This window comes from Cetorhinus maximus, chromosome 8 (assembly GCF_964194155.1).
Source record: "Cetorhinus maximus chromosome 8, sCetMax3.hap1.1, whole genome shotgun sequence".
NCBI lineage: Eukaryota > Metazoa > Chordata > Chondrichthyes > Lamniformes > Cetorhinidae > Cetorhinus > Cetorhinus maximus.
In genome coordinates, this window is record NC_135886.1 from 68951694 (window position 1) to 68966645 (window position 14952).

The following is a 14952-nucleotide window of genomic DNA, read 5'->3' on the forward strand; positions in this document are numbered from 1 at the left end:
CAACCTTATTCCCTAGAACCAAATCGTGCAATTTCTCCTTCCTCATTGGACTGGAACATACTGATCTAGAAAATTCTTCTGGCCACACTCTAGGAATTCTTCCCCCTCTCTGCTTTTTACCCTATTACTATTCCAGTCTATATTAGGATAATTAAAGTCCCCCAATTTAACTACTGTATAGTTTTTAGATCTCTGTAATTTCTTTGAAAATTTGTTCCTCTTTGACTTTCCCACTAGTTGGTGGCCTATGGAATATACCCAGTAGTGTTATTGTTTCTTAGATCTAAACAAATAGATTCTGTCCTTGACCCCTCTAGGATATTGTCTCCAGCACTGAATTATTCTCTTTAATCAATACTGCCACCCCTTCTCCTTTCTTTCTTTCTATTCCCTATCTTTCTTGAACCTTGTATCCAGGGATATTTAGTACCCAGTCCCGCCCTTTTCTGAGCCAGGTCTCTGGTATTGTCATAAGATCATATTCCCATGTGGCTCTCTGCACCTGCAGCTCACCAACCTTATTTACCACACTCCATGCATTCAAGTACATGCACAGTAAACCTAATTTATACCTTAGATAAAGGCAAAAGAGTCATATGCACTGGAAACGTTAACTCTGCCTTTCTTTCCACAGATGCTGTCAGACCTGCTGAGTTTTTCCAGTATTTTTTGTTTTTGTTTTTAATTTATACCTTATTGTATTTCCTCTTACTGTGACCCCACTGAAATACCTTAATATTTCTTATTTTAGTGCTATCTGTCTCTCTGGGTTCTTTGTGCACCTTGGTTTTCCTCTCTAATGTCACTTTCTGGTTATGATCCCCCTGCCAAGTTACTTTAAACCCTCCCCAAGAGCACTAAACTGGTTCAGTTTCGTTGCAACTCATCTGGCCTGTGCACGTCCCATCCCTATCAGAACTGGTCTCAATATCCCAGGAATCTAGAGTCTTCCCTCCTGTGCCATCTCTCCAGCCATTCACCTTCTCTATCTTATTTCAATACTCACTAGCCTGTGGCATTTAAGTAATCTGGAGATTACTACCATTGAGGTCCTGCTTGCTAGTTGCTTTCCCAGCTCCCTAAAATCTGCCTGAAGAACCTTGTCCCTCTTCCTACCTATTTCAATAGCACTAAAAATACACCTCCTGAACTTCTGGTGCTCCCAGTGTGCTATGCACTGTGTACCATAAATGCTGGATAGTTATTTACATGAACTGACCTGGCACAATGGTGTGAGGTCATCCTCTTGTCCCATGTGGATATACAGCACTCAATCTACAGTGGCTTGGGAGCAATTACACCCAGGCTTATGTACCCCTAGAAACAGAATATTAAGTCAGCATAGTTCGCCAATTGTATTTGTATAATATTCCTATGTGCATAATTTTTACACTGATTTAAAATTGGTTAACCTTTGCATAAAAATTAACTTCACTGATCAGAAATTATAACCTTGGAGTGAAATATTTTCACTCAAAAAAGAGTGAATGTGTGGAACAAGCTCCCAGTTGAAGTATCTCATTTGAAATTAAAAATCAACATTTAAAAAGAACGGGTGATTCTTGATGAGAGGGTGAGGAATGTAAGGATATATACACATAGAGATGATCAAATACTCTATAGGACTAGAGATGATCAAATACTATATGGAACATGATAGTTCCTGCTCAGCAAGGACCTTGTAGATATCTTTGATGTGTAGTCTGCAAAGCCAGAGTCTTGTTGCAAATTTTGATGTTAGTTATAGACAGTCTACAATTTTCATTCAATTATCTTCAGGCTCAAAGAGATAGTATAAAGTTTCACCTTCTTGAAAATTATTCCTAGTGATTGTTCACCTGTGTGAGATTCCTGCAAAGAGTCCAAGAAAGTGCAAATTGTATAATAAAAAGAATGCTCAGCAGGTCTGGCAGCATCTGTGGAGAGAAACAGAGTTAACGTTTCGAGTCTAATATGACTTCGTCGGAACTTCTGAGGGCAATTTTAAATGTCCCCACACAGTATCCTCTGGTGTGCAGGGTTAAACTCACCCCTTTTATCATTCTATATAGCAGTGTATAACAATATATAGGTCAATTTCCTATATATTGAGTGGGTTGTGTAGTCTTTCTGCCAGCTCTGCATGGTTGTCCGATTTCCAGCAATACAAAAGTAGCAGTGCGTACTAGCCTGATTCCGGGAAAGCTGCTGTCTCACACCATTTCAGCTTGAATCTGCACCGAATGTAACTTTGGTATAATGTCAAACCATGTTTGAGAAGTTGGATTTTCTGGGTTCTTCATAAACTGAAAACAATCTCATTTAAATGTTTTTAAATCATAGAATTTACCACCTGCATTCTCAAAATAGCTCATTATAGCCATCTGGGAATTGAGTTCTGTGTGTGTGTTTCACATCACAATTATGCACTGCTGCTGGATGGGATATTCCTTTGTGTCCTCAGAGCACAAGAACGAGGGATCCGCCAGAATATTTAAATTGTATGCATCAATTCGATGTGTGGCCACGGTGAATGAACTGTGTTGGCTTTGAGACAGAGGGAGACAGAGACTGACACATGCTGAGATAGAGGAGGGGCTACTTATGATATAAAAAAACCACATGGTATGCTCTCCATTGGCTGGTTGCGTCAAACCAGGTTGTGTTTCACTCTTTGATTTTCAGAAACCGGTTTAAACCTTGCCGAGCAGCAAGGTTAATGATTCACTCTTATGACCTCGCCTTGTTCACCTCACCTACACACTGAAGAAGATTTTAACGAGACAGACAGATTACGTAGAGAAACTGCTTCACTTACAAACTGATCACTTTGAGAGGGTATAAACTCAAGCTTCTTGCCTGTTTCTGAGCAAGGGCTTTTCAGCTGCGATCAGGCGAAGTCTTTAAGCTCTGTTCTGAGAAGTGTTTGCGTCACTGCAGGCTTAGGAAGGGCAGGTCAAAGCTGAGCCAGTGCAAAGTCGCAAACAGCAAGCTTTTATCCTTCTCCGAGCAGCTCAAATTCCATCAGCCTGCTGGCGGGAGAGGGGAGGGAAGAGGAAGTGATCGCAGAACCTGGGAGCCCAATCTGGGCTGATGTGTGCGTGGATGTGGGAGTCTCTTCATTATCCCATGCTGCTGTATCATTGCAATTCAAACTTGCAAAGAGTTCCACAATAACCGCAGCTTTGATGACATTCTAAAAGGTGGGTACTTTTTACATTAGCCCTGTGGGGGGAGGTGCAGTATGGAGGGTGAGATCCTTTTCATCAGACATATTAATCCTGTAGCAGTTGGTTGGGGCCTTTGTTTTACGGATTTACCTCCAGAAACAGACTGTGCAGCACAACGCGTATTAGGAAGTGTCGGTGATACCACAGACGACATATCACAGACGGGACTTGGAGATGTGCCATTTACTCCAAAATTATTACATGGTCTGTAGCTGTGAAAACGTAATGTGTAACCAATATACAGTCTGTCTTCAATGAATGGCTTAGTTGAACCATAAATAATTTTGAATTTTTCATCCGATTTTAGTCAGACTTCCTAAATGAATTATTTCATTATAAACTCCGCTCCATTGGGACCGCGTAGTAGTGTTTCTCCATGCGCGATGGAGCCATGAGCCTGAAATCCGATAACCTTTCTCCACCGTTCTAACTTATCTCATTGATTCTAGGAGTTCAGAGCAGAGGGCAGCTGCCACTCAACTGGAAGTGCAGAAAAGCAGAGGGAGAGTCGCCCTGGGCTCTCGCGTGTTTCCATGTACTGGCTGAGCCCAGCATTGTTGGTGAATGGGAGCAGTACCTAGCTGTCCTCATGCTGTACGATCTGTTGTGAAAATAAGTATTGTTGTTTTGTAAGAGAAAGATGATGCAGAGTGAGTGGGTGGTCACCGAAGAAGTATATCGGGTAGACACGATTTATGCCTGTTGCGGTTTGCATGTTGCCATTTTCTCACTATGTTGATTTACCCCGATCATGAATTATGACTAATTATTTACTAGGGTTTATAGTCTAGTCAGTGTGTGAGAATGGTTAATTATTAAAAACTAGGAGACTGAAATTATGCAATAGGACACTAATTTATCAATGCTTAACACCGCACCTTAAATTTCCCTAATTTTTTTTACGATAGTATTAAGAATGAATTTAAACGGTTTAACAGCATTGCTAAAATCGGGAAGAAAGGAATTTCGTGTGAACAAGCTTCTCATTCTCCCTAGGTGTGATTTCAGGGCCTAGATTTTTATCTTCAGATAATCCTGAGTCATTTTGATTATTTGTGTCTTATTCTGCATTTCTTCCAGAAGTAATTTAAAAAACCTTGTATCCAGTTTTAAATATGCAAAGAAGAAATTATCTGTTTAACCCCATAATATTGAGGTTATCAGTTAAAGCCTTCATGTTACAATACTCTGTAACAACCCTTATTATAATAGTTATCTTTACTGTGCCATATACCTGTAAGCTGTTATGACACGTGATATTCTATAAGGTGCTTTATTTTAAAACCTTTAAAGCTCTGTCATGCCCTCACTCTCAAATTCAGGCTTTTCCTTGGCTATTTTCTTGGGTCAAGTGATGCTAGTCACTGCTGTAAATGGTGAGTGTCTTATATTTACGGATGTGCTCTTACTGCCCAAAATCACTTATATATCCAAATGTGTGGAAAAAAAATTCTCCTTGTAAACCAAAATGGATATTGGAATCTTTTGCACATGCCCCCAAATGCATCTCAACAAATGTTTTCTCAGTCCACCTTCAAAATCATTGGAAAGACAAGACAAAGTCAGGATTGTTACCCCCCAGCAAGTGAACATACAGAACAATAGTTGTATAAAAGCAAAAAACTGCAGATGCTGGAAATCCAAAACAAAAATAAAAATACCTGTAAAAACTCAGCAGGTCTGACAGCATCTGCGGAGAGGAACACAGTTAACGTTTCGAGTCCGTATGACTCTCCAACAGAACTAAGGAAAAATAGAAAAGAGGTGAAATATAAGCTGGTTTAAGGGGGGGCGGGGTGGGACAAGTAGAGCTGGATAGAGGGCCAGTGATAGATGGAGATAACCAAAAGATGTCATAGACAAAAGGACAAAGAGGTGTTGAAGGTGGTGATATTATCTAAGGAATGTGCTAATAGGTGACATTAAGGGTAGAAAGCAGGACGAGCAAGGTACAGATAGCCCTAGTGGGGGTGGGGTGGGGGGAAGGGATCGAAATAGGCTAAAAGGTAATGATAAAACAATGGGTGGAAATACATTTAAAAATAATGGAAATTGGTGGGAAAAGAAAAATCTATATAAATTATTGGAAAAAAGGGGGATCGGAAAGGGGGTGGGGATGGAGGAGGGAGTTCATGATCTAAAATTGTTGAACTCAATATTCAGTCCGGAAGGCTGTAAAGTGCCTAGTCGGAAGATGAGGTGCTCCTCCAGTTTGCGTTGAGCTTCAGTGGAATATTGCAGCAGGCCAAGGACGGACATGTGGGCATGAGAGCAGGGTGGAGTGTTGAAATGGCAAGCGACAGGGAGGTCTGGGTCATGCTTGCAGACAGACTGAAGGTGTTCCGCAAAGCGGTTACCCAGTCTGCGTTTGGTCTCTCCAATGTAGAGGAAACCACATTGGGAGCAACGAATGCAGTAGACTAAATTGAGGGAAGTGCAAGTGAAATGCTGCTTCACTTGAAAGGAATGTTTGGGCCCATGGACGGTGAGGAGATGGGAAGTAAAGGGGCAGGTGTTGCACCTTCTGCGGTTGCATGGGAAAGTGCCGTGGGAGGGGGTTGAGGTGTAGGGGGTGATGGAGGAGTGGACCAGGGTGTCCCGGAGGGAACGATCCCTGCGGAATGCCGCCGGGGGTGGGGCGGGGGGTGTGAAGGGAAGATGTGTTTGGTGGTGGCATCATGCTGGAGTTGGTGGAAATGGGGGAGGATGATCCTTTGAATGCGGAGGCTAGTGGGGGTGATAAGTGAGGACAAGGGGGACCCTATCATGGTTCTGGGAGGGAGAGGAAGGTGTGAAGGCAGATGCGCGGGAGATGGGCCGGACACAGTTGAGGGCCCTGTCAACCACCGTGGGTGGAAAACCTCGGTTAAGGAAGAAGGAAGACATGTCAGAGGAGCTGTTTTAACATGGGCAGCAGAGTTTTGGATGTCCTCATTTTAAGGAGGGTAGCATGTGGGAGGCTGGCCAGGCATGTGTTAGAGTAATCAAGCCAGGAGGTAACAAAAGCATGGGTGAGGGTGAGGTGGTGGTGAGCTAGAGCTTAGTGCATCAGCATATATGTGAACATTTATGCTGTGTTTTCAGATGTTGTCGCAGAGGGGCATCATGTAGAAATAGGAGGGGACCAAGGATATATCCTTGGGGGACACCTGAAGTAATGGTGTGGGAGTGGCAAGAGAAACTATTGGTGGAAATTCTCTGGCTACAATTAGATAGATAAAATGGGACTAGTCAAGTGCAGTCCTACCCAGCTGGATCATGGTAGAGAGGCAATTGAGGGAGATGTTGTGATTAACTGTGTCAAAGGCTGTAAACAGGTCAAGAAGGTTGAGGAGGGATAGTTTACCTTTGTCACAGTCACATAGGATGTCATTTCTGACTTTGATAAGAACTGTTTCAGTACTGTAGTAGGTGGAAAACTGAATGGAGGGATTCAAACATGGAGTCCTGGGAAGGATGGGCATGACTTTGGGAGGTGACAACACGTTCAAGGGCTTTGGAGGGGAAAGGCAGGTTGGAGATGGGGTGTTAGGCAGAAAGATCAAAGGTTTTTTTGACAGGGGTGATGGCAGAAGATTTGAAAGAGAGAGGGACAGAGAGAACACCATTAGGTCAGCCAGGAAGGGAAGTTGGGTGGTCTGTAGTTTAGTGGGAATAGGGTTGAGAGAGCAGGAGATTGGCTTCGGGGAGATAGGAGAGAAATTGGAGAAAGAAACAAGTTCAGGCCTAGGGCAGGAGGGAGCTTGAGAGGACGTTTGGTCTAGTAGGCTAGAAGGGAGGGAAGTGACAGAGACAACTGATTGAACAGTCTCAAACTCAGTGACAAAGAAATCATGAGTTCCTCACACTTGTTGTTGGAGGTGGGGGTGGAGGATTTGGGAAGAGGGTCTTAAGAAGACTGTTTGCAGTAGAGAAAAGAAGCTGAAGGTTACTTTTGTATTCCAGGATGATCATGGAATAGTGAGCAGTTTTCATAGATGAGAGAGCACCCCATAGTACATTGTGTAGTCCAGCCAGATCTGGCGGTGAATGGGTTGTCCACCGTATCTGTTCACATTTGTATCTTTTAGACTTAAGGGAGGGAAGATGAGGGCCATACTGGGGAATGGCCAGGATGAGCTTTAATGGGGTCAGAGGTGGAGTTAAAGGTGCGGTTGAGCAGATCGGTAGTCGTGGTGGTGAATGGAGAGCCAAATGCCAGATAATTGTGAACTTGAGATAGCAATTCTACGTAAATTGGGAAGAGTTTTTTTTCCAAAGATGGACACAGAAGGGGGAAGAGGGATGTGGGTGGACAGTGATACAAGGAATACATCAGTGGGTTGGTGCTGGGCTTAAATTAACTTCTAGGCACTCCTACATTTTAACCTTCCTATTTTGGTGAATGCCTGCCCTAGCCTATTTCCATTAAAAACCATACTGTTAGTGAATGTTTCTGTTTTTATCTTTCTCTGTTAACCTCTAGAGGAGTAGTGTGCCTACAGGCTGTCTGGGATGTGGGACATTTGTTGATTACTGAGACAGACTGAGAAAATGCTTAATGTTTTCAGTCTTTTGGAAATAACTTCAAAACTAAGTTTATTATAATAATCATTCAACCAGTCACTCAGTTCATATGGAATGCATACTAGGTTTCAGAGAGCAGCAAGGGTGGAGATAGCAGAAGCACTGACCACAAGTCTTTCATTCCTCCTTGGATATAGGAATAATAGCACAGGGCTAGAGGATTGCAAATGTTACACCCCCAACAAAAAGAGAAAGGGAGAAACTTGGTAACTACAGGCCTAATGTGAGTGGCGGGAAAACTACTAGAGGCTATTGCCAAGGACAAAATTAATCCTTACCTGGGCTGGGGTAAATAAGGGACAGCCAGCATCAATTTGTTAAAGGCAAATCCTGTCTGGCTTTCAAAAGGTATTTGACAAAGTATTACATAAGAGATTTATTTAGAAAATAGAATCACATGATTTTAAAAGGATGGTGGAAATGTGTATGTAATTGACTAAGGGATATAATACAGAGAGTAGTGTGAATGGGTGTTTTTCTGACTAGACAGAAGCTTGCAGTTGGTCTCCCTAAAGGTTGATATTAAAACTATTGTTATTTGTGTTGTATGTAAATAACCTGGACTTGGGTAAAGCAAGTACAATTTCAAAGTTTGCGGATGATGCGAAGCTTGTCAACATAGTAATCTATAAGCAGGGTGGTAGCAGACATCAGGAGCACATAAACTGATGAAATGGGCAGACATGGCAGATGCAATTTAATAAGTGTGATGTAATGCACTCTGGTAGAAACAACTACCAGAAAGGCTTACGAAAACATTGCATGGAAGAAAATTGGACAAGTAATTGAAGAGGACTAATCTGCAGGGTTTGGGCAAAAAAGCTAGAAAATGGGCCTATATTGAAAAGCTCTTTCAAAGAGCTGACAAAGGTATGGTGGACCAATTGGCCTTCTGTGCTGCAAATAATAAAAATAAATATGTGTGAATAAAATTTGCATAAAACTCCAACATTTAACTGTATAATTTTTCCAAATCCTCCTTGTAAAAAAAAGTTACCAGACGATCTCATAACAAGACACTCCTACTGTGTTATGATCCTTTGTGTTATATGACCCTTAGGTACAAATCGCTGTAGTACATACTCCATGCTATAAGGCTCCACTATAACCTTCACTCTGTTATAATGCTCTCTATTATATTTAGTTTTATTATAAGGCTCTTAGTTATAACTCTTGCTGTGTAATAAATCTTTCAGCTATAACTCTTGCTGTTTTACAAGGCTCTGAACTATAACACTTGCTGTGTTATAATGTACTTGATTGTAATTCGTGCTGTGTTATGCTTTCAGTTATTTTCCTTGCTGTGTTTATTTTAAGATTTTGACTATAACTCACTGTTGTATAATACTGAGTTGTAACGCACTTCAGTGTAGTACTGAGGAAGTGTTGCACTGTCATAGGTACGGTCTTTCATACGGGCATAAAAAAATCCCATGGCACTATGAACAAGAGCAGATGTTGCATATTGCATTGGTCTTTTTCTTTCGAGTTATCAACAGTCACAGATTGCAACTCTTTTGAGTACAATCACAGTTCTTGGTTTCCGGGAGTGGGACATGAACCCACGACCTTCTGATTCAAAGGTGAGGGTGCTATGGACTGAGCCACAGCTGACACCTCATGCATTGGTCTTTTAATGAACATCACTAAAACAGTTTATCTGGTAATTTGACCTATTACTGTTTGTGGAACTTTACTGTGGGCAAATTGCTGGATTGCTGGCCACGTTTGCCTGTATCACAACAGTAACTAAATTGTTTTTCCAGGTATTTTTATTTTTGTTTTTGTTTTTGTTCAAAAGTACTTCATTGGCTGTAAAGCTTTTTGGGAAGTACTGAGGTTGTTGAAAGCACTGTATAAATGCACATTCTACTTTCCTTACTGCTGTGTTTTAAGGAACAGGCTGCTGGGATTCTTTTGCTGACTTTTTTGATGTTCTTTATTATGCCTTGGATACTTACAATAACGCACACTTTGCTGTCATACATGTTTTGCGTCTTATTATTGTGTTCATCATCCCAGAAAACTCATTAGGGACCACGCAAAGTCAGCATACTGAAAGATATAATCACTGTTGCAATACAACAGCTCCATGCAATACCTGCAACAATGTTTAACCACTGAGCTTTCCAACACCTAACAGGGAACTTTCCTTTGTACTTGCACAGTATTTAAACTTCACCTTAATGGTAAAGATGTAAAGGGAGAGCCTGAGTTAGTCCAAGGGCTGACAATAAAAATGCTGTATTCCCAATAAATATAAATATTTTCGTATCTGGTTGCCGTCCTAGAAACGGAAGAAAATGTGTCTATTAAGCATTCCCAAACAAATGAACTCCTGTCACAGCTGCTGACAATGAAGTTTGAAATTAAAAAACTTCTGTCTCACACCAAATTAGTGTTGTATGCTACACTGATTCTTTTATGATAACCCATAGCAAGGTCGTCTTCTGTCTTTGGTTAACATCAATTTACATAGAAAATAAAAGCTTATTGCTGAAAAGACAGATTGGATTAACCAATTATAACAAATATTCAACCTTTCTAGAAAACATTGCTAGCTGTGATGTGAGGTTGATTGTTACAATGTTTGCTTAATTGTGGTGCCCATGCTGATTGTTCATTCCCCACAAGACTTGGCCAGTGTTGCTGCCGGGACTGATTACGGTTTGATTCGTTGTGTTGCTGAGACCGATCAGTAAGACTTTTGACTAACTGTAATGGTGGAGCTGATTGGTACAACAGTTGGCTTTGATCATGTGATGTTTCTTTAGTGACCATGCCTAAGCTCCAATTTAAGCTCTGGAATTTCTTCACTAAACTTCTTCATCTCTCCTTCCTTTTAAGTCACAGCATAAACCTCATCTCTTTGTCCAAGCATTTGTCCTAATGTCTCCTTATGTTGCTCAGTATCACATCTAGTTTGATAACACTGCATGATGTGCCTGGGGATCTTTTTACTACATTAAAGGCGCTATATAAACTTTAAGTTGCAAGCTGTTATATGTTCTTAAACTTTCTGAATGTATTCCTGTGTGGATTTTCTTAAGAGAAACAACATCCAGGCCTAAGAAGGTCTGTGTGGTGCAAAAACCAGAAAGATTTGCATTTACATAGAACCTTAGCATGCTTATCCAATCAATCCCAAAAGTCCTTCACATATAATTAATTTCTTTGAGATGCAGTGACACTGACATGTAAACAAATGTAACAGAGGTTAATGATTGGCAAAAATGAAATTTTAGATAATCATAGAGTCAAGTACATGGGGGACGGAATTTGAGGCCTGAAGAGGGTAACAAGTGTTCTATTGGAAGGGAAGGGGCCTTGAATTAGGGATCTGCGGGTTGTTGCCAAGAGGTGTTGTAGGCCTTTGTGCTTGGGGTATGGAGAGACCAGTACAAAACAAGGAAATGTTTTAATTCCCTCAAATAAGCAAAGTAACATTGGTTTTGCATGAAACCACTGAGACTTTTCAAGTGAGATTCATTTAAAAGTTAACTGCAACCTCCCTTCCCCAATAATTTCAGGGGAGATGGTGGCAAAGTAGTAATGTCACTGGACTAGTAATCTGAAAGCCCAAGCTGATGTTCTGAGGACATGGGTTCAAATCCCACCATGGTTGCTTATAAAATTTAAATTCAATTTTAAAAGAAGTCTGAAATTGGAATTGGAAGCTGATTTCAGTAATGGTGATCACGAAATTCTTATCGATTGTTGTAAAAACTCATCCAGTTCACTAATGTCCTTTAGGGAAGGAAATCTTCCAGCCTTGCTTGGTCTGACCTACGTGTGGCTCCAGACCCACAGCAATGTGGTTGATTCTTAACTACCCTCTGAGATGGCTTAGCAAGCCAGTCAATTCAAGGGCAATTAGGGATGGGCAGCAAATGCTGGCCTTGCCAGTGATGTCTGCATCCCATGGAGGAATAATGGAAAAGAAACAGCTGTTGTAAATAAAACGAAATCATTTGTATTAGAATCTGACATTGCTTCTCTCCCTCTGGCCAGCGCATCTCAACTGGTGGCTATAGAATAAGTACGTGCCTGTTTAGGAAGCTTCCTGGTGAGCAGAGTTAGGACTATTTTGCTGCATGGTTATCAGCAGGAGCTTTTAGAAATGATTTAAAAATCTAATCATGTTGCTAAGGAACCTAAGTGGCTGTATAATATCTGCCAATCTGTGCTCACCAGTGCACTGCAACCTACCACTGCGCAGTGGTAAGGCAGTTTGAATCAGTCTGATACAATTTGCCTGACACTAAAAGTAGATTTTATGAATAGACAATGCTGCAGAGGTGCTTGACCTTCGTGCTCAAATTCCTCACTGAACAAAGCTTCATACCAGAACAGGAATTCATAAAATCTACTTTTACATATTATCAGTGATCAAACTGGGTAGTAGATCTATTGGTATGAAGGTTGATGAGGGTTCGGAGGATCAGCATCAGTGCTCTGTTAACCAGAGTAATATCATGACTATCCAGTCCCAGCAGTTCTAGACTAAGTTCCTGCTTGTCCAATACTGTATTTGGACAAGCAGTGTGACAGATCGGAGGCAGTGGAGTTGTAGAGGTGGTGGTGAAGTAGAGTTGGGTGTTGTCAGTTAGTGCACACGTGGAACCTAATGCATTTTCAGATAGTGCCACCAAGGAGCAGCATGTGGATGAGAAATGGGGAGGGTGTGGGGCCAAGGATAGACCCTTGGGAGACTCCAGAGGTAATTATGTAGAAACAGGAAGAGACACCAAAATCCAAAAGTCAACTTGCTGGGATTTGCTAATGCTGACTCAAGAGATCAAAAGCACTAGCTTTAATAGATACCACCAGGTTTGCTTTTGGAATACTTACAGCTTATCACAAGTTTGCACCTTCGCGGCAACTCTTGCGCATTATCAAAGCATTATTTTCTGTTTCTTTCCTGTCCTGTGGTAATGATGCAAATTCCTACATAGCTAAGATTGGGAACTAAATTCCAGTAGAGGAATTGTGGGTAACTTGTGTCGTCATTCGCTCCCTGGTCCATTATGTTAGTCAATTCATATTGCTTCAATCCTGTTACAAAACCATAATTTTTTTTTAATACAGAATACAGCCGCTTTGAGTCTAAAATCCATGACTTGCGGGAACAGATGATGAATAGCAGTATGAGCTCTGGATCTGGCTCCCTGCGGACCAGTGAGAAACGCTCGCTTTATGTCCGGTAAGTTCGTTATTCAGGTGAGATGGTTCATTCCGTTGGATATACTCAAGGATTTCAGTTAGCAAGAGCTGATACAGTAACCAGTGATTTAATCAACAACCCAGGCCAATTGACAAAGATAGGTGGAGGGACAGGTATTAATGAGGAGGTGGGGAGGCTACAGAAGGATTTGGACAGGTTAGGAGAATGGGCAAAGAAGTGGCAGATGGAATACAACGTGGGGAAATGTGAGGTCATGCACTTTGGTAGGAAGAATAGAGGCATAGACTATTTTCTAAATGGGGAGAGAATTCAGAAATCTGGAATGCAAAGGCTTGGGAGTCCTAGTCCAGGATTCTGTTAAGGTTAACTTGCAGGTTGAGTCGGTAGTTAGGAAGGCAAATGCAATGTTGGCATTTATTTCGAGAGGACTAGAATATAAAAGCAGGGATGTGCTGCTGAGGCTTTATAAGGCTCTGGTCAGACCACATTTAGAATATTGTGAGCAATTTTGGGCCCCGTACCTCAGGAAGGATGTTCTGGCCTGGAAAGGGTCCAGAGGAGGTTCATGAGAACGATCCCAGGAATGAAAGGCTTAACATGTGAGGAACGTTTGAGGACTCTGGGTCTATACTCGATGGAGTTTAGAAGGATGAGGGGGGATTTGATTGAAACTTACAGAATACTGAAAGGCCTGGATAGAGTGGACGTGGGGAAGATGTTTCCCTTAGTAGGAGAGACTAGGACCCGAGGGCACAGCCTCAGAGTAAAGGGAAGACCTTTTAGAACAGAGATGAGGAGAAACTTCTTTAGCCAGAGAGTGGTGAATCTATGGAATTCATTGCCACAGAAGGCTGTGGAGGCCAGGTCATTGAGTGTATTTAAGACCGAGATAGATAGGTTCTTGATTGGTAAGGGGATCAAAGGTTACGGGGCGAAGGCAGGAGAATGAGGTTGAGAAACTTATCAGCCATGATTGAATGGCGGAGCAGACTCGATGGGCCGAATGGCCTAATTTCTGCTCCTATGTCTTATGGTCTTATGGTCATTTATCTCCTGTTTGAGTTGTCACTGTCACAGATTACTGCACATAATACCATAATAATGGCCACTATACTACACTTCAAAAGTAATTTGTTGTCTCAGTGCTTTTGAGTTGTTCAGATGTGATCAGGTATTTTGTAAATTAAAACATTATTCTATTTTTAAACAAGCTAAACTCTTTTCAGTGGAGTCTCCATTCATTCATCAGCTTATGCTGACACCAGTCTTCCAAAGGGGAAACTAGATCTGAACTATTAGAATATCTGAGGAATGCAGAAGCAGCATAGCTGCAGCCTGATTCTTTGCCATCTTAATCATTTGGGTTTATTAGTTTCAGCTTCTCCACCTGAGAAATCTGGAAGCAGATCATAAGAGCAGACTTTTTAAAATTTACACTTGGTATGTACAACTTACTGTAGAAACTATAGGATTAAGGTATACTGGTTAATTAATAGCCAATTAAATATTGGGAAGACCAAAGCCATTCTCTTCGGTCACCACCTAAATCTCTGTTCACTAACGACTGATTCCATCCCTGTCATGGTCTACTGTCTGAGGTTGAACCAGGCTCTGCAACCTTGCTGTCTAGTTGACCTGAAGCTGAACTTTGACCCTATATTCTCTCCATCACCGAGACCACCAGTTTCCACCTTCATAATGTCACCCTCCCCTGGCCCTGCCTCAACTCATTGTAAACATTATGGGTGGAATTTTCCATGCGTTGGGCGTCATGGTGGGTGGGAGCGGACAATATGGCAGGAAGGCCAAAAATTGGTGTCACTGTGTCGTGAAACCAGTTTGCAATTGTCCATTCTGCCCGTCAATGGCGGGCCACGTTTCCTGTTGCTGGATGTCAGGAACATCATTTTAATCCATCTGCATATCATCAAAAGCCCTTCTTGCCGGAATCATCCCCCCATGTTGAGTCATCCGGGCATGTATGCTGATGTG

The 14952-nt window shown here is 41.7% G+C and overlaps 1 protein-coding gene across 13 annotated transcripts in view; it reads left to right on the plus strand.

The window, feature by feature from the left end:
* dlg3 (discs, large homolog 3 (Drosophila)) overlaps positions 1 to 14952 on the plus strand; it is a 693738-nt gene that overhangs the window by 599591 nt on the left and 79195 nt on the right. For 10 of the 13 annotated variants that reach the window (XM_078547000.1, XM_078546998.1, XM_078546999.1 and 7 more), the window contains one exon: positions 12864 to 12978. In XM_078547000.1, the coding sequence (XP_078403126.1) occupies positions 12864 to 12978 (115 nt within the window). Of the gene's footprint in view, positions 1 to 2652; positions 3183 to 3269; positions 3414 to 12863; positions 12979 to 14952 lie in introns of those variants that run through there. The other 3 variants (XM_078547009.1, XM_078547010.1, XM_078547008.1) reach the window with 3 other exon arrangements.